The sequence below is a fragment of the Xyrauchen texanus genome, chromosome 10 (genome assembly GCF_025860055.1).
Source record: "Xyrauchen texanus isolate HMW12.3.18 chromosome 10, RBS_HiC_50CHRs, whole genome shotgun sequence".
Lineage (NCBI taxonomy): Eukaryota > Metazoa > Chordata > Actinopteri > Cypriniformes > Catostomidae > Xyrauchen > Xyrauchen texanus.
The window spans coordinates 11,236,888-11,259,012 of record NC_068285.1 but is presented as its reverse complement, the minus strand read 5'-3'; the positions used below and the strand labels follow the sequence as shown (position 1 = coordinate 11,259,012).

General features: G+C 39.7%; 1 protein-coding gene across 1 annotated transcript in view; it reads right to left on the bottom strand.

Moving 5' to 3' along the window:
- Positions 1 to 305: 305 nt before the first annotated feature.
- Positions 306 to 22,125, bottom strand: part of LOC127650187 (enhancer of filamentation 1-like) — a 35,197-nt gene continuing 13,377 nt past the window's right edge. Inside the window, exons 2-7 of the mRNA XM_052135440.1 lie at positions 18,931 to 19,323; positions 7,566 to 7,664; positions 7,342 to 7,473; positions 5,455 to 6,564; positions 4,309 to 4,395; positions 306 to 1,242 (exon numbers count right to left, since the gene is read on the bottom strand). Coding sequence (XP_051991400.1) covers positions 697 to 1,242; positions 4,309 to 4,395; positions 5,455 to 6,564; positions 7,342 to 7,473; positions 7,566 to 7,664; positions 18,931 to 19,323 — 2,367 coding nt within the window. The 3' untranslated portion in view covers positions 306 to 696. The remainder of the gene's footprint in view (positions 1,243 to 4,308; positions 4,396 to 5,454; positions 6,565 to 7,341; positions 7,474 to 7,565; positions 7,665 to 18,930; positions 19,324 to 22,125) is intronic.

Genomic DNA, 22,125 nt, shown 5'->3' with positions numbered 1-22,125 from the left:
GTCTCCTGGGAAAGTGTCTTCCTTGCAGCAGTCAGATTACACGTTCATTTAACTTCGTTTTCCTTCATATAATATATATATAAAATACATTAATTTAATATTGTCACAATGCAAAAAATCTGGATGGTCCTAAAATAGGCTTCATTTTCCTTAAGCAAAATATAATTTATTCCTTTTTATTTGAGGGTGAAATATTAGTTTTGTAAGCATGTTTTTGTAATCTGATTTTTTGTGAGATTTACCCACCAAGATACAAAAAAAAAACAAGTGAAACAATTCATAGAAATAAGCGAAATACAATTTTATTTTACTTTGTTCAGACTGTACTTTTGGCAGTAAACGTACAAAACAACAACAACTACTTTCATTTTGTAAAGTACTGGCATTCAAGGATAAGCAATAATTAAAAATAAGCCATAAAAAGCAGTTAATGACAATTTATAAGGTGCCTAATACACAAAATATCAGGAATGTTAAGTTTTCACTTTACAAACGCAAGTCTCAAAATCATGTCTATTCATACAGTTAATAATATATTATAATATAAAACAAATCTACATGAAAATATAGAGCCAAATATTTACAGAGAAGAAGAGAGCATAACTATTTACAGTGTATGCATCTACAGGAGGATGTATATAAATATGCACGTTACAAGACAGTCCTTGTTCGAATGTTGGTGACGTCATGATGACATCACAATCCAGCCATCTGTGAGAGCTGCACTTTAAATTGTTGCGCTAAGTGCGAGAGGTCCGTCACGCGGTCGACCATTTCCTGCACGGCAGCTGTGTTGGGATAGTGAAGGGCGGCCATCTTGGTGGCACCCACGACCGTCTTCAGCATCTCACACAGAACGTTACTTGAGTTCATGACGCGATTCGCAACTTCTGGCGAAGCCTGTCTCGACAGTGTGTCCCCGATAAATACAAGCTTGTGGGCGCTAAGAATGACAAATTTTCCATGAGCAACGAACATTCGTGGAGGTTGTCCGGCTTTTACACAGCCGAAAAAAGCATCCACTGCATTTAGAAGAGTCACAAAGTGCTGTTCGCATTGGTCTGTGTAGAAGCCCAACAGCTGTCGATCACGCAAACAAGCTGGAGCTCCACCCCCTGTGGAGAAATTGGAGGAGGAGTCTGAAGAGGAGGAGCCTGTTGAATGCTGGTGGGTGATCCACTTGTTGATGTCATTCTCAACCGGTTTGATCACTTCCTGTTCAAGCTGTTTAAACTGGTTCAGCTGTTAGGGAAGATGGAGATTTAGAGTTAGAACTATTACGAAGATAATTAAAAATAAAGAATCAAAACTGAATAAAAATGGTTCATGTCATATCTGAGTTGGACACCATCCACATGAGATGAACAGAATGGTCCCAAAGTCTGAGACCACTATTACCATTTTTTCATTACATACTATCAGCATAATAATGTGTGTGAAAAGTTTAATTGAAAAACCAACATGATCCAAAATGATCTTATTGTGCTTCGACAGAAGGAAGGAGATCTGATCTGTTAAGGAGTTAACATGGCCAATGAAACAAATGTGCTTATTCGATTAGTGACCTATAAATGGTGCAGAATCTTAGGGGGAATTCGGGTAAATTGGGCCACTTTTTACAGTCATTTTATGTTTCAGAATTCCAAAATTAATTTCCAGATGTAGATGGAAAAAACAAAACATATTTTCAATATGGTCAAAGACTTTTGTGGGGCTTTTCCACTGCACGGTACAACTCGACTCTGCTCACTTTTTGGGGGGTTTTCCACTGTGGATAGTACCTGGTACTTTTTTTAGTACCACCTCGGTCGAGGTTCCTAGCGAGCCGAGCCGATACTATATGTGACGTCAAAATCCTGCAGATCACTGATTGTTCAGGGAGATCTGGATTTCCATCACGGGACATCAACCCGCTAGTTTTAAAGTTAGCAACAGCGATAGCAGAATCGTTTAATCACGCAAATTTCGAATCGTGAAAAAAGAAATGGCTGTGCACAAAACCACGCCGTGGTCAACAAACGAGGTGCAGACGGTCCTCTCGTTAGTGATGAGCGAAACGATAAAGTCTCTCAGGAAGTGTCTCTGCACACGGCTACCACCAGACCTACCAACAGTTCAGGGAAAAGTTAAAAAAACACTTAAAAGTGACTACAGAAACATCAAGGAAAAGTGGAAGTGGTTTGACCAAATGGAAACTGTCTAAACTGGCGAGCAATGGGAGGGAGAGTGTCCTGGACTGGCGTTGATCCACGATGGAGGATGGTATGCTGTATATTTTTGCTGTCAAAAATAATGTTGATTGATTGAATAATTCGGTATACACAAAATATAGATGTTACTTTTTATTCTAGGCCTTTAAAGAATAGTTTGTATAAGACTACTAGTTTTTTCTGTATATAAGAAAGTCCTAAAGAATGAGGCTTAATGTGAAACTGAAGTTGAACTGATGACCCATTTGTGTAATTCAATTTAAAGCGAAAATATTGGTTAGTTTGTCACCATTTCATTTAATAATTTGTATTCATTGTTTTATTATATTTAATTTAGCAATGCACTATATTATAGTAACTAAATATTTGATATAGATTTATTATATGTATGTTCCTTCCTTTTCATTTTGTTGTATGTTGGTGATATTAGTTCCGCTTTCACTTGTTTTCGTGGGGAGTGTAATAAGTGTGACACGCTCTCTCGTGAGAGAAACAAATGGCATTAGACTGGAGGAAGATATGTTTCTGGACTCTACAGGTGTTTATACACAATCTTGTATTCTGCGTTATTATTATGATACCTGTGCATGGCGGAGACTGAGATGCTGCTGCCGCAGATAATAATAAAAAACGCTTCACGCAGGACGTGCCAGTTTAGTGTAAATAAAGCATTTAGCGCACGTAAGCAAATGGAACCCAACTCTGAGCACTTCTGTTACTCGAAGCATGAGAGGGAGTTGTGGAGCACAGAACCTCTCTGAAAACACTGTAACAATGCTCTGACTTAATATAGACTGGACAGAGCTGCGCAAATAAACTTTGAAGGGAGCAGACTATTTATTTAATTAAATTCGATTTTATTTCAATTAATTGTGAAGCCCTAAGTTGACCAGCTACTGGAAAGCTTCTAAAACAACCAGGCCAATTTAACTGTTACACTTGTGTAAAATCACCATGCAACAATTGCTTTATGCAGCACAATGAGCTAGTAACTAACAGCTAGCGCTCTTGGTATTGTTTTGGTCAGTTTCTGCTGTGTTTAAGATGATAAGAAGAGGAGGCGCAACTATGACGATCGGCCTATAATCCCACCCACGTTGAGGCGGCACTAAACTGCAGTGGAAATGCAAGCTCAGAAAAGTAAAGCGAGTCGAGTCGAACCGTAACATGCAGTGGAAAAGTGTCATTGGACCTCACTGTATGTACTGTACAACCACAGAATAAACTGCTTAATGTTTTTAGTTTACATGCCACAGGAACCATCTGCCATGCAAGTTATCGTAGAAGAAATGTCCAGATCTTGTGCAGTTTTTATAGCTTTTATATGCTGAACATATGGCAACCCCAAGAGATCCTGGGCCACATGAAGATATTTTGACTTGATCAACAAAACCCTTTACTTTTGTGATGATTAACGTATGTCGGATGGGTGAAGCTGTATAAAGAGTTTGGCCATCTTTTTGCCAGCCTGATCTCACAGTGAAATCGTAAGGAGTAGGTCGACTTTTCTTTAGCAAAAATTGGTATATTTTTTGCCCCAGTGGACAAAGCGGTAAGTGGTGTAGGGCGTATAGGCACGTGTGAGCTCCATTTATGTCCAGGAGAAGTCTCCAAAAGCGGGCTGTGAATCGAGTTCCTTTCAGCTGTACAGGATGTAATATAGTGAAGAGGAATGCAAATTTTATGGACTCTACCCCCCAACCCAAACCTAAACCAAACCGTCAATGGAGTAAAAATTAAATGTTGGGGCGAAATGTGCAACCTCCAAATCACGCTTGTCACTGATTAGGTGAATGCGATTACTTCCTGGTTTCTCTCATGGGAAATGCTGCATGTCAGTGAGTCGGCACACTGTTACTGATACTAGGGTACTGGAACTTTCGGAAACAGCATGCCGACTTACTGTGTGATCATGTTGCTTTTTGCATACAATGTGACAACCTCTCGATTCAGATGTGGTGTGCTTGTATAAGCAAAAATCTAGTGGAGTAGTATATTTCACTTTATTGTAAGCTACTTCCCAGATTCTTAATGACTGAAGTTTGATGACACACACCCTTGGTGTATTAGTCGTATTCTGCGTGTATATATTGCGTACCTGTTCTTGGCCAAGTTGGACTTTCTGTTTCATAATGTTCTCCTTCTCCAAAAGTTCCTTCTGTTGCCGTTCAAATTCATCTTTTCCCTGCAATGATAATTAGTGAATTAGCACCTCTAAATATTCAACAAATCCCTTAAATAATGCTTTTGATTAGCTTCATTAACTCTGTTAGTGAATGTTAACAAATGTTAGTTTGAGAGGGCCTGGGTAGCTAAGCGAGTATTGCCGCTGACTACCAACCCTGGAGTCACGAGTTCGAATCCAGGGTGTGCTGAGTGACTCAAGCCAGGTCTCCTAGGCAATCAATTTGGCCCATTTGCTAGGGAGGGTAGAGTCACATGGGGTAACCTCCTTGTGGTCGCGATTACTGGTTCTTGCTCTCAATGGGGCACATGGTAAGTTGTGCGTGGATCGTGGAGAATAGCACTAGCATCCACATGCTGGGAATCTCTGTGGTGTCATGCACAACGAGCCACATGATAAGATGCGTGGACTGAATGTCTCAGAAGTGGAGGCAACTAAGACTTGTCCTCCGCCACCCAGATTGAGGTAACCGCGCCACCATGTGGACCTACTAAGTAGCTGGAATTGGGAATTCCAAATTGGTGAGAAAAGGGGATAAAAAATAATATAGATGCTTGGTTTTAATCCCAATAGCATGTAATGATAACATGCTCATATGTTATTCACAGCTGATCTTGAAAGTATATATTGCATACATTGTGTTTGCAATGATTTCATCAGTGGGTTTCCTGGTGTATTCTTTGGTAATTTATAGCTGGTTTCATAAGAGACAGACCTATTTCAATTTTCTTGGTACATTTGCCTTAATATTGAAGTCAAAATCAAAAACGCTGCCAAGATGTTGCTTTATATTTGCTATATGATTGCTAGAGTATTCTAAGTGGTTTTCATAGTTTGTTAAGCGAACGTCGTGAGTCCAAAGGTTTAGAAATGTAATAGCACAAGCCTTCCGATTTGAGATATCATTCATGTCTGTGGCACAAATGGTGCACGATAGATACAACTCAAAAGGGTTTGTTCAGATTGCCTTAGCAAACTCTGCTAATAAATATTTTTAGTTTAATTTGTTCAAAGAACAATCTTTCTGGCATTGAAATTAAACTTTAGTGTGATTCTCACCTGCAGATGGACATAATCGTAATCTTCCATCCAGCTTTTAACACATTTCTCGCTGTTCATGTTTGCCTTGTGTGGTACAGGGAAAGGTTTGGTCTGGCCGCCGTAACTGTCCTCCTCTGTAGGAGTGCAGGTGAAAGGGTGAACAATACCCTCAATTGGCGCTCTTCGGAAAAGAAGCTCTGCACTGCCACCAATTGTTGACGCCAGCTGCTTGGCATCGTCAGGCACTGTTCGCGACACCATTACAAAACGTTCTAGCTCATCAGTCTTGCTATGTTGCTTGGTGCCAGTTGCCAGGATATTCGGCGCCCAGCCATTTTTTTCTAGAGTCTGGTGTGTTTGATGAAGAATCTGCTGGGAATCTTCTAAACGCTGCAAGTGGCGTCGCAACTTGGAATGCAGTCCTGGATCGGACAACGCATTGGCGTTTGCCGCCGTCCCACGTCCAAATACGAGAAATTCAGCAAGTGTACCCTTGACCCGCTCCAATAAAACGCGAAATTCATTGGCGTGTCGCTCCATGAAGCTGTATGTTCGCCAGTGTGGTGAAGCTGCAAGAGTTTGTAGTGCACAAACGGAAGACTCCAGACCTTGTTGGAGGCGAACCAACCTTTGTACCGCAGAGTCTAGATCCAATGCCAGACGACCCTCAGCGGGGGAACTGGCTAAAGAAGAGGAAGTTGACATGCTGCTGCGAGTGCTTCCATTACTGGAAAACGACAAGCGGCTGACTCCTTCGGTCACATCGCCAAGCAACCGAGCCTCTGTTGGAGGAACATCGTAGACACACTTATTCCTGTCCCTCTCAGCAGAAGTGAGTCTGTTGTGAGACTGTGGCTTTCCACGTGGGATATCGTACAAGTCCTGAGATCCACCCGTGGCGAGCTGACTTGCAGGAATGTCATAGATGCCATTGCTGTTGTCGATCATGCCCATTCGTGAGACGGGCTCGGAGCTGGGTGGGAAGTCGTAGTTGGAGCATGTGGAAGCTTTAGAGAGGGATGTTGGTGGAACATCGTATATACCCTCTTGCTTGTGCTTCACAGGCTGTGGAAAGTCATAATTCCCTTCATCTTGTGCAATGTTGCTCCTTGGAGATGTGGAGTTCCTCTGAAAGAACAAGAATGCTGTTAAAATCCAAGCAAAGGAAAAGCATACAGGCACTGGACATGGAAATAGACACTTTCGCCATTGACTACTTCAATGTAATTGTGTTGGGCTTGACGGGTCGCTTAAACAAACGTAGATATTTGAATAGCGCCACAAAGACTGTGTTTACAGTTTTTTATGAAATTAACCCACAATTGGCTTACTTATACAGTAGTTGTCAATGCATATTAAGCTGGCACTGGCAAAATGTAAACACTGAAAAGTTACTCCTCATCTTTAACACATGCTATATACTCGTGTTGCATTATTTGTTGTCTGACCTCCTTCAGAACGCAATGTCACTGCAAATGTATCTTATTTTAGGCATTTGCGCTCATGTATTCTAACAGAGTATGTTTCAGGCCTAAAAGCAAGGGTATATACTGCGTTTTTCCATGTGTCTCTCGCAAGGTGAAGCGTTCAGCCTTTCAAAGTATACTCTTTTGGCCATACAAACGGTTCGAAGCAGATGCACTATGATTTGCTTTGCGATACTATTTTAGCATGGCATCTTCAGGCACGCGCAGACGACATACATAGATTCGGACTGTCCTCGTGTCTGGAAAAACTTGTCTGCACGCTGACATTCCGGCATACTGTTCCCAGGAGTCTTTTCAACAATTTTGACCGTTAGCACTGATAAATATAATACTTTAATCCAACTGTAATTGTCTTAGCAAACACCTCTAATTATCAAGATAACAATAGATTTTAAAGAGTTTAAAATTAAAAGCATACCCCTTGTGCCAGTGGTGGTATATCATAGAGTCCTTTTGATCGCAGGTCTTTGGAAGGGGGTGTGTCGTAGAGGCCTTGGGATCTTGGAGTGCTCTGCTGTCCTGTCTGTTTGCTTGGGGGAATATCGTACACCTGTGCAGGTGTTGACAATGTAAATACATGTATACATAAACCTGTGTGGGTATGTATAGTATGTTTCGTAAGGATTTAAAATAGACACCCACCCCCTGCGGACGAATTGGAGGAATATCGTAGAGGTCATGAGATGTATCTGAAGCAGGACTGTAGGCGTACGTTTGCCCCACACGTATCGGGGTCACCACCTAAAACAAGAGCAGAACAGTTAAGGGCACATTAGGAGCCCAGTTTGAGCCAAAGGTGAAATATACTATAAATACACCAAAATGTTGTCATGGGAGCCTTTCTGAAAGACCCCATGAAATCAAAGTTGTTGCTTTGTAGCTTATATTTCATGCCTGATAGCTTTGAAGCCATCTATATTCTAGTAGTGTCCTCCTAATCATTGACAAAGTTGTCTTTTAGCAGATATATGTATTTAAAATGTACTTTCCCTTCCTAGAAAATGGGCCAAATATATTTCTGACATCTTGCACTCAATGGAATATTCACATTTGTGTCATTGTTTATGGCTGGAGCGTAAAATAAAGGCAATTGGCTATTTAAAGAAGCAAAAGAGACAAGCCCTTTGACATGTCCCACCCCAGCTTCCTGTTTTAACAGGGAATACATCAACAAATGGCACTCATCACAAAATTTCCTTGGGGCTTTTAGATTCACAGACATGTAGGGGAAATGATTGGTAACGCCACCAACCATTTTAGGTTGAAACGGTACCAAATGCACCAAGCCATCACACAAAGATCTACAAACTCTCAAAATGCTTTACACCCATTACAAGCACAAGCCACAATGTTGATTAAACTGCTCCAGGCCTCGTGTGACACAACACCACCTGTTAAGTCAACCAATGCATGCTTCGATGACCTGTTTAGTTCTTGTCTGGAGCCAAGTGATGCGCTTTGGGTTGGTGGAAGAGTATTTGATGGGGATCAGAGGAGGCAGAGATGACCGAGGGACAATCTGAAAAATTCTATACACTGCTTTCAATGTGTGTAAGAGTCTAAAAGAGACATGAGAAATCTGAAGGGAATCTATGGGAATGTGTTTTTGTGCTGATTGCTAAGGATGCCCTATTGTATAAAAATACCATTTTGTTTGAGAATGAGTATGAGTACTTATTTTGTATATCTCACCCATCAATAATACAATAATTCAAGTTTTTCACTCACAACGAATGACTGAACCTCAGTTAATGCTTTAGCAGCTCTTTGTTGGTTAGCCACAAACAACATATTGCGGCCAAATGCAAAACAGCTCCAGTGAGAATGTGTTGCATTATGTACATGACTAGATTAATGCTCCTTTAGAGAGCGAGAGAGAGAGAGAGAGAGACACACTAATGGAGTGATCTGTCTTTTATACCGTCACCTCCTCTTCAAACATTAATCTTATAGTCATCTTGTGTTTTCTAATCTATCACTGGTTCTTGCTACTTCTCTCTGTGAGTTCCTGCAGTGATCTCTCCAGCTCTCTTAGCATTCACACATTCCAGATCCATCTTCTGCGTCAGACAAACAGAAGAATTCTTGGAATGTATTTGGTCTCCATTACCACTTCTCCCAAATCAGCCCCCCCCCACCTTGACCCAAACACTCCGCTAACATGCCACACATGCCACTGTCACCACAAAGCAACACTCGTGGTTCACTGATGGGTGACGGAAATGTAAACCATACGCATCCTGTCTAACAGACTGTTCCAAAACCTTGCTCTTTCTCTCTGCATAGGCAGCTGCCTTCCTAACTGACATGCATAAGTGACTTATATGGAACGCGGGAATGGCAGCAACTCCGTACGTTGTACTACTAGACTCAACTCATCAAAATGAATTGATTTCAATAAGAGTTTGGCGTTTTCATGTTGCTTAGCTAATGCTGCGATACACTATTAAGCATACAAATACACCAAGCACACACAAGAACTCTTAAAACCCACTATCCATTTATCCAAACTGTGTTAAATTGGAAAAAAACAAAAAACTAAACTTTTTACATAGACTCATGCACATATAAACTACCTCTTGACGACACATGAAGTTCCAGAGATGGGAAGTCCAGATGGTTTTCATAAGCAGGACCATCACACTCATTTTTACTCAGTGAGTTTAGGTGCACATCAATGGCATTCCTGTCTATAAATCTGCACTTTGGAATGGCAGGTTCAACAAAGTTCACCAATTACCCACATCGTTCCCATCAGTCTTAAATCATCACCTTGACTTCCTGGGAAATCCTGGGAAAATTTTATTGGAATAAATGGAGAACGGGACACATTCAAACAACTGTATTCATGGAAGTATTAATAAAAAATATAGAAATTTGTGGTCCGCCAACAGGGCTATGGGATATTCAATTAACCGATTCTGATAACTAATTTCCATGACTTTTCCAGGCCTGGAAATCACTATTTTAAACTTTTCCAGGTTTTCTATAACTGTGGGAACTTTGTAAATATGACAATTTAACATCAGCAAATTAGATGCACGCTTAAAATAAATCATCATTAATTATTTAATATTTTATTATTACTGCTTGAATAATGATTAAACTATTGTTTTTAATTTGGGGGGGGACCAAACAAACAAACAAACAGAACTAGTGCCAACAATCTCAAATGTACCAAATATTAGCAGATATGTCCACTAATGAAAACCACTTATGCTTCATCACTGTTTTAAAGTGACGTGCACACAGTTTTTCCACCATCCAATAAAACCCAAATCACCTCACCACTTGGTGCGGCTAATCAAAAGTGAGTAAATAGAGTTGATGGGTCCTTTAACATGGTAGTGTGAGGTGTGAACTGTGACCCCTGGGCAAACATTGTGTCCCACTCAGGTGACTAATCCCTGGATTCCATTACGCCCCCGCTGGGTGTGTGTGACATAAGACTGAATAAGATTTAAACCAGAGAACGACCTAATTGCTGCAGGACCACTTCTTTCTTTCTTTCTTTTTTCATTGAGTATTGAATATAAGCGCTAAAAAAGCAGCATGATGCAAGAATGCTTTCTCGCCTGCCTTATTTTTCAGTACGCAGCATTTAGGCTAAAGCCGTTTGGGCAAACAGTGACTTCACAGTGATGTTTGACAAGTCAATAGAGCTGGAAAAACTATTTGGTTGACGTAAATCCTAAAATAGATTGAATGAAAACATCTCGGTCATAACTTGAGAACTTGGATGGTAAATAATGGCTCTTTGATTTTTTTAACATTAACCTTGAACTTAGTGACAACTTCGTTTGCTGACAAGATTAGTCATATTTTGTGCTTTCAGGAATATTCCGGTCAATACAAGTTGAGCTCAATCAACAGCATTAGTGGCATAATGCAGATTATCATTATTTCAACTCATCCCTCCTTTTCTTTGGAGGGTTTAAATACAGAAATGTGAAGCTAATAATTTTATAAAAGCACTTGCATTAATTCTCCTGTTAAAACTTTTGTATTATTTGAGCTGTAAAGTTTTTAAATCATCATTTATACAGTTGTTTTAGGGTTTGTTGACATTACATCGTCATGGAAATTAAGTTGGCTATAACTATACACAGAAAATGTTAGTAAGTGATTACACTAAAATTATGTTTACATTTACATTATATTGTTTATGTCTTGTGGTTATACTTTTGAAACCGTGAGTATTTTAACGTTCAAAAATGGGCCCAATTCACTTCCATTGTAGGTGCCTCACTGCAACACAGATTTGTGCTTTTTTTTTTAAAGAAATGGCGGGACGAGTCAAAATACATTTCTGATGTCATCAATAATATGCCACAAATGCTGTCGATTGAGCTTAACTTGTGTTGAACATGTAATGTCAAAATCTCAGTGGTATAAAAAATAGGCTTCAGTTTCTTTAGTAAAAATATAACTTCTTAACTTTTGATTTTCAGGCGAAATATGACCCGGGCATGACTCGACAGTTTTTTGGTAGGTTGTTAAGGCGAAATAAAAGCAGTTGGCATGACGTTTCCTGGGGAGGAAGCAATCATTTCACACCTTTCTATCATTAGAAGTCTGTTCTTCCTATCTCATCCATTTCCTTCTCGACGAACTGATGATGATGATGTTGACAGCTCAAGCCAACAAGCAAATCAATCTACCGATTCTGTGCAATAGTTAGTATCTATCAATACATCTCTTTCTCCTCGCTCTGTTTGAGCTCTTAACTTTAGACTTACCTTTTAATGGACCCGTTGGTTAGCTTTATTTTACCCTTGTTACTGCAAGCAGCCACTCTGATACATTTGCAAACTTTTTGGTAGCTTTACAGAAGCAACAGTTTATGGATATCAGCCATCAGCCACCCTACCCTCTGGAGGGGCATTAAAGAAACATATCGGTCAAATAATTCAGACAGCAGTGACTAACACGAGATAAAAAGAGCAAACCTTGAACCTTTATTAGTATAGTGAGGTTATTCACAACTCAGATCTTCATTTATATTAACGGCAAACAATTACGTGTTAGATTCTTGAAGCTTCTGGAATCTTCCATCTTGTTCTGCGGTGTCTCTCTTGTGCCTTTTAAATCCGTTCTATTCCACCAGCGACAGAAAAGCGCTGTCCTATTAATAAGTCGAACTCATCAGCACAGGCAATTAAATGCCAAACCCCTGGGGATCTCCCACATGCTGCCTATAAAACTGAAAAGCACAAAGACTCCCTGCTAATTTAGGAGCATTAACCTAATGCAAGGAAACCATAATTAATTTAACACCACATGGAAGCCTTCAAACTCAACCTTGTGATTTATAGATCTGCATTGAGATGATTTGGGGGGGGGGTAGTGATTATGTAAATTAATGCATCAATGATGCAATGACCCTGATTTCAGCAGTTCACCTTTGATTAATAATAATAAGTGGGCAATGTAGGAGGTAAACAAGAGTGAATTTTGCCAACAGGTTCAAGTGGGAACAAGGATGTTTGTTAGCCCTCCGCCAAGCATTTCCTGTTAACTTTGCTGGAGAGATAACATAACTATGTGTCTAATGCTAAAGGGGTCGTGACATCTTTTCTGGTCAAATCACGGGGGCTAGTGATACATTTAAACGGAGAACCGTCTACACATTTTTTACATTTATTCATGCATATAATTAGACCTGGGTCATATATCAAATATTTAATCACATATTTGCAATGATTTTGCATGATTTTATATGGGGTAGTGGTGGCTCAGCAATTGAGGCTCAGGGTTACTGACCATAAGGTTGTGGGTTTCAAGTCCCAGCACCGCCAAGATGCCACTGTTGGGACCTTGAGCAAGGCCCTTGACCCTATCTGCACCAGGGGTGCCATATCATGGCTGACCCTGCACTCTGACCCCAGCTTAGCTGGGATATGTGAAAACAAATACATTTCACTGTATATATGCAAACATGTATGTACAATGTGTGACCAAATTAAAGGCCTCTATTCTATATTTGGCCATTTCGTTTAATTAAAGTAGTTCCACGATGCTTTCACATCTCATGACTCAAGAGCATGAGAGCGCTAAGACTCAAGTAGCAAAGTAGCAAAAATGGTGTTAGAGCCGGTAAGTTTGATTAATGTCACATACAGTAGCAACATTGGCTGTGAGTTTGGGACTAATGGCATATGGGGGAATGTGTGCGGAAACCTGTTTGAAAACAATTATGTTGGATTGAAAAAAAAAAAAAAAACAACAACATACTGTTCTACAGGGGTTTTCCCTAAATTAAGATCACAAAAAACAGACCTTCAGACTGTTCTGGAATACTGTCATTTCTGATGAATTACGTTTTTCTCACAGCAGACGATCAAAATGCAGAAAAAGGCCACATCTAGACATCTGTTTTTGTTTGAAAACACAATGACATTGCTATAGCTGCAATCACGTCATGTCAAGTCAAGTCAGGTTCTAGTCAAAGCCATTCACATCCTCAGAATCTCCTCAACCACCACCACCAGTGTGCAGCATCCACCTGGATGATGCGACGGCAGCCATAGTGCGCCAGAACACCCACCACACACTGGCTATTAATGGAGAGGAGATGGTAGAGTGATGTAGCCAATTCAGGGATGGAGATTATTAGGAGGCCATGATAGATAGGGGCCAATGGGGGGAATTTTGGCTGGGACACCAGGGTTACACCCCCCTACTCTTTACAAGAAGTGCCTTAGGGATTTTTAATGACCACAGAGAGTCAGGACTCAGTTTAACGTCCCATCCGAAAGACAGTGCTTTTTTTTTACAGCATAGTGTCCACATCACTATACTGGGGCATTAGGACCCACACAGACCGTAGGGTGAGCACCCCCTGCTGGCCTCCCTAATACCACTTCCAGCAGCAACCTTGGTTTTCCCCAGGAGGTCTCCCATCCAGATTCTGGCCAGGCTCAACCCTGATTAGCTTTAGTGGGCAACCAGGCAAGAGCTGCAGGGTGATATGGCTGCCAGTAATTGGATGTTTGGTCAAAAAGATGGTTCCTCTGATTGAACAAATCACCCTTTTTAGCTATTTCAAAACAAATACATAAATACTGAAATATAAACAAATCTCACGAAGCGGTTAAAAATAGCGAGTTGTATTTTCTCACCCAGCCCTACACCTTGAAACATTTTGAAGCATTTGAAACAGCAAACACAGAATTTATAATTGATGGCACATAACGCATCAAGGAAACTAGGAAAACGAATCTAGTTGCTAATAAACTAGCAAACACTTGAGTCATAGAACTAATGTTTTACTTTTTAGCAGCTACTACACATTTCCTAAGAAGGGTGCGGTGGTTTGTGACCTGCCTACACTTCCAACAAATCTTTAGGATATCTCCTAGAGACAGAGTTTGGAGACAAAAAGGTTTGGCTTAGCCGTCTCAGACAAGACGTAAGGTGAACAAACCGTGGTCAGTGATGATAACAGACAGTATATTATGATTTATGATATGACTCATAAAGAAATGTTAATCCTAAAAAACACCTTAAAAAACAGCTCAGAAAGTGGAAGAAATCAGACGCACATGTGAATTAAAGACTTAGCTTACTGAAAAATGAGTTGTTGAAAAAGTTCTGTTGTCATTTGCTTGCATGATATAATATACAAAATATCACATTTTGTGTTCCACGGACGAAATACACAATTTTGGAATAACATGAAGAGTAAATCTTTAAGTGACTCTTTCTAGTTCATGTTTTTAAGCTGGAATGTTGTGCATAAAGTCACAACATTCAACTTGATGAATGCTATATTATTCATTAGAATAGTGGTTTACTTCACAAGCTGTCAATATCTGATGTCAGCCAAACTCTAGGCACTGACGGGACAAATATCTCATCTCTTCCCATAAGGACCAGCTCTGTGAAGGACATTGTGTGGTTGTGTAAATCTTTGAGACAGCCTTTGCTTGGGCCAGGCTTTGGCTGGCATGAATAGGGCATCTGTGGGCAGCTTTAGATCACTGTACCCTGCGGGTCAAGCAGGGACAGAACTGCCCTAAACAACAGAGCCAGACTTTAGCAAACCAAACCTTACAGTGTGTCATTATGCACCCAAATACTGCCCAGAGCCAGCACTAAAAACATCATACGCAAGCTATGGGCCTTAAGGGGTTCGAAACAACTGTTTTCAATGACGGTACGCACACGGCTGCCACTCGGCGTCTGTTGGCGATGCCCAGCTAGGACTCCGGAGGCTGCCGTGCCACAGAGCGCAACTCGCATATTTACCATTAAATTTAACCCAAATCATTATCAAAGGACAGATCATTTACTTTAGCTTCCACCATTCTTGAAGAAGGGAAAAACATTGGTAACTTTTGTGTGTACTGTCGTCAACCTGATCCGCATCGACGTGCCCCGTGTTTGATACCAGTGCCATGACCTAGCCACGACTCAGTGTAGCGTTTCTCATCCATGTGCGAACGCCTTCATTTTAACTGTACGACAATACAGCTAGACTGTGTTCTGGAATCAAATGAAACATTCTAGAACTTAAAAATGCAAGAATTAGAATATGGAATTCACATTTTCAGAAGGTTGTGCTTGACCATGCAAAACTCACAGTCATGATGCTACTATGGCCGGTTGTCTGGGCATTACAATGCATTTGCAAAGATGATTTAAGTGGTTTTTTGATGTTGAGATTACTTTGAAATGTAACCTAGCAAGCACGTCTAATAATACAAATTTGTTTAATGTCCAGATAAGAACGAAATTGCATGTATTATTCTTCAGAAACCAAAGATCTCAACTGCACTCATCTTCATTTTCATTTTCAATAGATCAGAGAAGGTGATTATTGTGATCGTACAGCACAGGAAATCAGAGCAGGAGAGAAACAGGAAACTGTTATTTTTGTTGCACTTTCTGCTATGCCACACCTTTGTAAAACACTTTAAGGATCACTCATATTGGATGAACATCAGCTGAACACTGTATTTACAGATGTGGGCACACCCTTTTATGTCATGCCTAGATCTGACCAACTGTAATGCCAAACCCATTGCAAAACAACAAACAAGGTGTGGCATTCCTCTGTATGCCAACTAACAAAACAGCAAGCCAAACCTAACTTTGCCCAAGGTATGCCAACAAAACCCTGATTTAATGCAAACAAAACTGCTTTTAAAGAGTGATCTCAAGATCATCTGTGGTGGACGGGCAGTAACCTTGACCATTAACACTCCCGAACTCCAAACCTAGTTATTCAAAATGCTTAAAGGATATATATATATATATATATATATATATATATATATATATATATATATATCATTTAAAAAGTAAAGAAATACTTTCATTGTGCAGCCCTACACTGTCTCTTGAAGTGGGACGAGAAGCACTATAGATGTGGTATGTGCATATTAATTATATGGGTGAGATATTCAGAGGAACATTCACAAACAACTTTGGTTAAATTGGCACCTTTGACTGTTGCAAGAAAATGAGGTGACACAGTTTTTAATGAAACACAAAATGCCCTTCCTCTCTCTTAAACACACACACACACACGCTCCATTTAGCGAGCGTCAGAGCAGTCCAATGCATCGTCAGGATGTTACAAAACAGCTCAATTTAAAGTGCGCAGCATTTCAGTTCCAGAATGGCCTCTGACAGGACACAAAGACACTTGTAAGCTGGACTTTAATCTAGACTAAATATTTAAGATTCTGCACTATTTCTAGGTCTCTAATCAAATTATGTTAACATCTTGGCAGCGACTATTTGCACTAAGTGCAACAAAAAGCATCTTCTTTGGTACATGCATAGTGTAGATGCTATATGCACCCGGTGCAAATACTGGCAGATACCATTTCCACTCAATTCAATAATAACATACAATATAGGGGCATCACTGCAGTGTATTATATTGTGTTTATTTAGAGTCCCACAGACACCCTACACCAACCCCTAACCTTACCTTACCTCCCAAAAATAAACCATGGATTTACTACAGTAGCAATTATATCACCATGATATTTGTAGTACAATCATAGTAACCACAAAGTTAAAACATGGTTACTATATTAACACCATATTACAGTAGTAACACCATAGTTAATTACATAAAAACTATGGCTTATGCTAAAAATCTAAAATGTTAGATTGATAATATAATTTTTAACGGCAGGTTGATACAGATTTTCTGATTCGACCTTGATTCTATGAATTTGGGTACATTTCAATCACAATATCCATTTTGAATATATTTAAAAGAATTTTGACGATATTTGATGACTAATTTAGACACCACAACGAAATACTAACTAATTTTAATAAACATTGTTGCAAGATATCAAGTAATTAATCAAGACTAGTAAACACAAAATTAAAAAGTAAGAACAAAGAAACAAATTAAGAAAATAATGCTTTGATTTTAACTGCAGAATCAAGTATTTAGAAACGTTTTAGAAACTTAAAAACGTAAAGTTTAATTAAACTTTATTACTCAAATTACTATTCTTCACAGTATGACTTTATGGTAGATCACAATCAACAAAATGAGAATCCCTACCATAGCATTTCAATTTCATTACACAAAATTCAATTTGATAGAATTTTGTTATGTTTAAATTAAATAAAAAACCTTATATATATATATATATATATATATATATATATAATATTTACCTAGCCCTATAATTTGTACCAGTGGTACCAGTATATCAAAGTACAGCATTACCAGTAGAGATGCACTTATCTGATACCTGCATCGGTATCGGCTCCGATACTGAAGCATTTAGACGGATCGGGTATCAATCCGACGAGCCCGATCCAAATCCAATACTGTGTGTTAGTCATGTTCGTTGTCAAGCTCGAAAAATTACATAAAAGCACAATTAAAGTAGATCATATGACTCGAGCACTTTATTCAAAGCCACTTGAAGACGTGTGATAGCTCTGTAAATCACAAAAGGCTGTTTAATAAGTAAATATATAGTATGCGCACCTCCAGCGTGTCAGTGAAAGGCGCTGCTCTGTATACACACACATGCGGCTATTTTTAGCCTTCAAGCGGTGCGCGATATTTGAGCGCTACTCACGAACAACCTCTCAGATTGTAGATGTTCAATAGTTCGGTTCACTTATTATATGCAGTTAGAACGGCACCGGAGGTGCATTTGACCAGATTTTGAATAAGAAGTGAATTAAACTAATGTGAACTTGCCTACAAACAGACACACACAGGACGTCCTGGAGAGTTCAGAATGTCAAAATAAAAGCGTGAGGGTTTAAAAGTTAAAGGTGCACGATTGAGATATACTATATATTACTATTATATTATTATTTGTTTACAAATTATAATAATATTTAAGTTGAATGAGTTCCAAAAAATAACTGTGAGAATGAAAAGTTGAATGGAAAATGTAATAATATTAGTGTTAATAATAAAGTGTTTCTTAATCAGCTATACATTTATATTGAAATAATGTGTAGTTGGAGGTTTGTGTTTCTTTACATATTAAAGAGTTCTCCCAATTAGTTCCACACAATAATGTGAAGATATTCAGAACAGATTATGCCAAAAAACATCACTGGTATCGGATCGGTATCGGCCGATACTGAGATTTCAAATATTGGAATCGGATTGGAAGAGAAATAGTAGTATTGTTGCATCCCTAATTACCAGTAGATACCTCCACAGAACAATTTTGTAATTGCAACACATTCATATGAATTTGAAAGCACCCTACACCAAAAATCACATACCTTGTCAACATATGCCACATGTTCACCACAAGTGCCAATGTAATTGTTAAGTGAGAGGTGAATGTCTCCGTCTTTCTATTTTCAGAACATATACACCCATACATGTTCGATGCACTAAGACTGCGTGTTTTAGCACAGTCATGCGCATGCACTAACGATGAATAATGCAAAGAGTGCATAATGTACTGATGATGAAATTTGAGTCAAACACTTTGTGCCTAAGACGTACCGGCACACGGAAAACCAAAGTATACTTTGGCCTTAAGTTTCCTACCTTGGAAGGAGTTCCATCCACAGTTGGTGCGCTTCTCTGTGGCACCTTATGCACGTCGTTTGACTGGGGGATCTGGTAGATGCCTTGTCCTTGAGGGCTCTGGTGGGAAGGGGGCACTTGGTATATACCCTGAGCGGTAAGTGTTCTCTGCTGAAGGGCGTAACCCTGTGGAGGGGAGGGGGAGGAAGATGTCTGTCCATCAAACATGGGTCCAATAAGCAGTTTGAGGCGGTTGCCAGGGGCGATGCCCTGGCGACCATGGAGCGAGCAGAGCCACCATCCCTCCAGGCCGCCAGTGTTCTGCTCGATGACAGTCAGGATGTCACCCTTGCGGAATGCCAGCTCTTCCGGGGATTCTGGGACGTTGTCGTACAACGCCTTAGCCATCAGATTCTGTTAAGAGAAGAAATAATCTTTCATTCAATGTCCAAAATAATGATTATCAGTTTAAGTGTCAGAGTGCAACCGCCAGTCAACGGCTCCATCTGAGTATTGAATCATTTGTTTAATGTTTTCACAGTCAGTGATGCATGCGCTTGGCATATTACACGATTACACATGGTGATTTTGGACATATTTAGTGGATTCTTATGGTCTGAGATTTAAAGTAACCTCCCTGTAATACCACAATTTCATGGCTAAAATACATCCCAGTAACTCTAACCATGTAGTATAGCAGTCTGCTGGGAGTTTCCTTCAAAAGCAGCCGTTTCATCCACAGTGCTTCAATAATAACTCAACGGCTGTCCGAGTCGACCCAGATCAAACTAGGAAAATAATCATAAAATCTGCTCAACCACTCGGTAGCCAAAATATTTCTCCAAGGGCCATGCTGTAAAACCATTTGTCAGTCAGTCATTTAAAACCGCTTGGAGATAAAAAGTTAATGTTGTGCCAGGACACAGAATAAGATCATTTCAGATCATGTCTTCAAATATGTATGAGGTAAAGATTTAATAGACATTCTACAGTGTGTTTTAATTTTAGTGAATTGCTGACTACAATTTCGGAAAGAGGGAATTACAACCATATTAACCATAAGCTTGTGATTCAATTCAGTTCAGATAAATTGAAATTCAATCCATTTTCAATTCAAATTTAAAGGAATATTCTGGGTTTTAGCAAGTCAGTCCACTTGGCGGCCATCTTTGAAATGCTCCCTGGCAGCTATTTTTCATTGTAAAGTGCAGCTCCTATCTACTTGAATGGGAAAAGACAGGGATTTCGATCAAAGAACATACTTCAAATCAGCAGTAAAATCTGACATCACTGGTATCAAAAATTGTGCTTCTTTACCTCAGATTACGGTAAAAAACGAAAATGTCCCAGCTTGTATAGCTAATGCGCATGCACATTCTCGAGTTGATTGACAGGCAATATCTGCATCTAGAAGCTGATATTTTTTTTTTTTACTTAATAAGGCGGGACTTCCTTTCTACATCTGTTGACCGTGGGACGTTCCTATTTCTCCCATTCATTTTAATAGAAGTGGCCCGTTTCTGCTAAACAAAAGGCACAATGGTGAAACAGTTATCAGGCGATGACTATAATCTCTAAACTGCCCAAAATCGTCCAACTATTGTATCGTCTATCCAGCATATATTGTCTAGCACATGTGTAAATATTCCAACTCTCCCCAAACCAAAAACTACCAGTGCTACAGACACTATCTTCACTCTGAACAGTGTGTCTATCAGCTTTTCCTTCAGTTCTATCTTAGTAGAGCATGTGTGTGCCTTCGTGAGCTTTTCCCACAATGCTAAGTAAACTGGTTCCCATGTGAACCTTCCTGTTTGAGCAACATCATTATCTCTGATTGTGCGTCTGGTCGCATGGCTATTGTCTCACATTCATGGCCTCGGTTACCCGCATTAGGGCATGATAACATCCCCTACCGGGAGAACCATAGCGGGCTAATACAGTGAACTTAAGAACGTGACCTCTAGAGTCACTATTGTCTATTAGGAGCATTTTGTGTTTGTGTCTTCCATTCAGCTAGTTGAAGGCTTATTTGCTCAGAAATAATACAAAGAAGCACAGAATGCATTGAACAGGAAGCAGCTCTAGTAGGACGTTTAAAGGAGTGATGGTGGTGTAGTGGTCTAAGCACATAACTGGTAATCTGGTAATCAGAAGGATGCTGGTTCGAGCCCCACAGCCGCCACCGTTGTGTCCTTGAGCAAGGCACTTAACTCCAGGTTGCTCTGGGGGGATTGTCCCTGTAATAAGTGCACTGTAAGTCGCTTTGGATAAAAGCGTCTGCCAAATGCATAAATATATAATATAAATATAATATATAAATATTAAAGAAAGTGTGAGTGTGAAAAACTCATCAACAAGGTGTTAGGATGCTCTGGTTGGTTGCCAGGGGTTTGATATGTGGTTGTTAATGCATTGATAGGTGGTTACTTACTGGCCTAATAAGTCTATTGCTGTTTCTCAATGTGCATTCTTTTGTGTTCTTACGTTTTCCTGGACTCGTTCTACATCATCATACACTGCCGAAGTTCGATTCCAATCCTCGTGAACGCAAGTACAGAGAACGCAGGAAATTACCCGGATGTGCCCTTGATTTCGAGAATGCATCGGATGGTGAATTGTGGGTAAGAACTCATACTACGGTGGCAGACAAAGGACATTTAGTGCTTTGTTTTTTTCTGAAGAGTTTCCCGCTGTAAGCTCGCTAATGTCTGACGGCTCGTGAGAGTCGTTATACTCCGTCAACATTTGTTGATTTTTTTAGGCATCATTTTAATACAGTAATAAACATGGAGGAAATAATTGTTTACAGACTTTCTTTTAACGTGTCACTAGTTCTGCAAAAACTCACTGGTGTGATGATCTTAATGCTGTCACTGGTGTGATAATGCCAGTAGATCTCTCACTAGATTCAAACAGGAAGATCACAATGGATGCATACTACATCTTCCTGTCCTTCCGAGATTGTTCTTCCAAGGTAGTGTGTCATACTGGTCTCCATAAGAACACAAGTCCATTCTCTACATTCTTAGGATTGAGAAACACCCTATATGTTTGTCTGATACAGTATATGGCTCCTTCATAGTAAGTCTATGGGATGTTTTGCCCATTTTATCATCAGCCAGGTGAAAATAGTATGTCTGATTGCTTAGACAAGTAATAGCACACCTCTTCTCAACAAGCCACACAATTTGAGGTATCATACCCATCACTAAA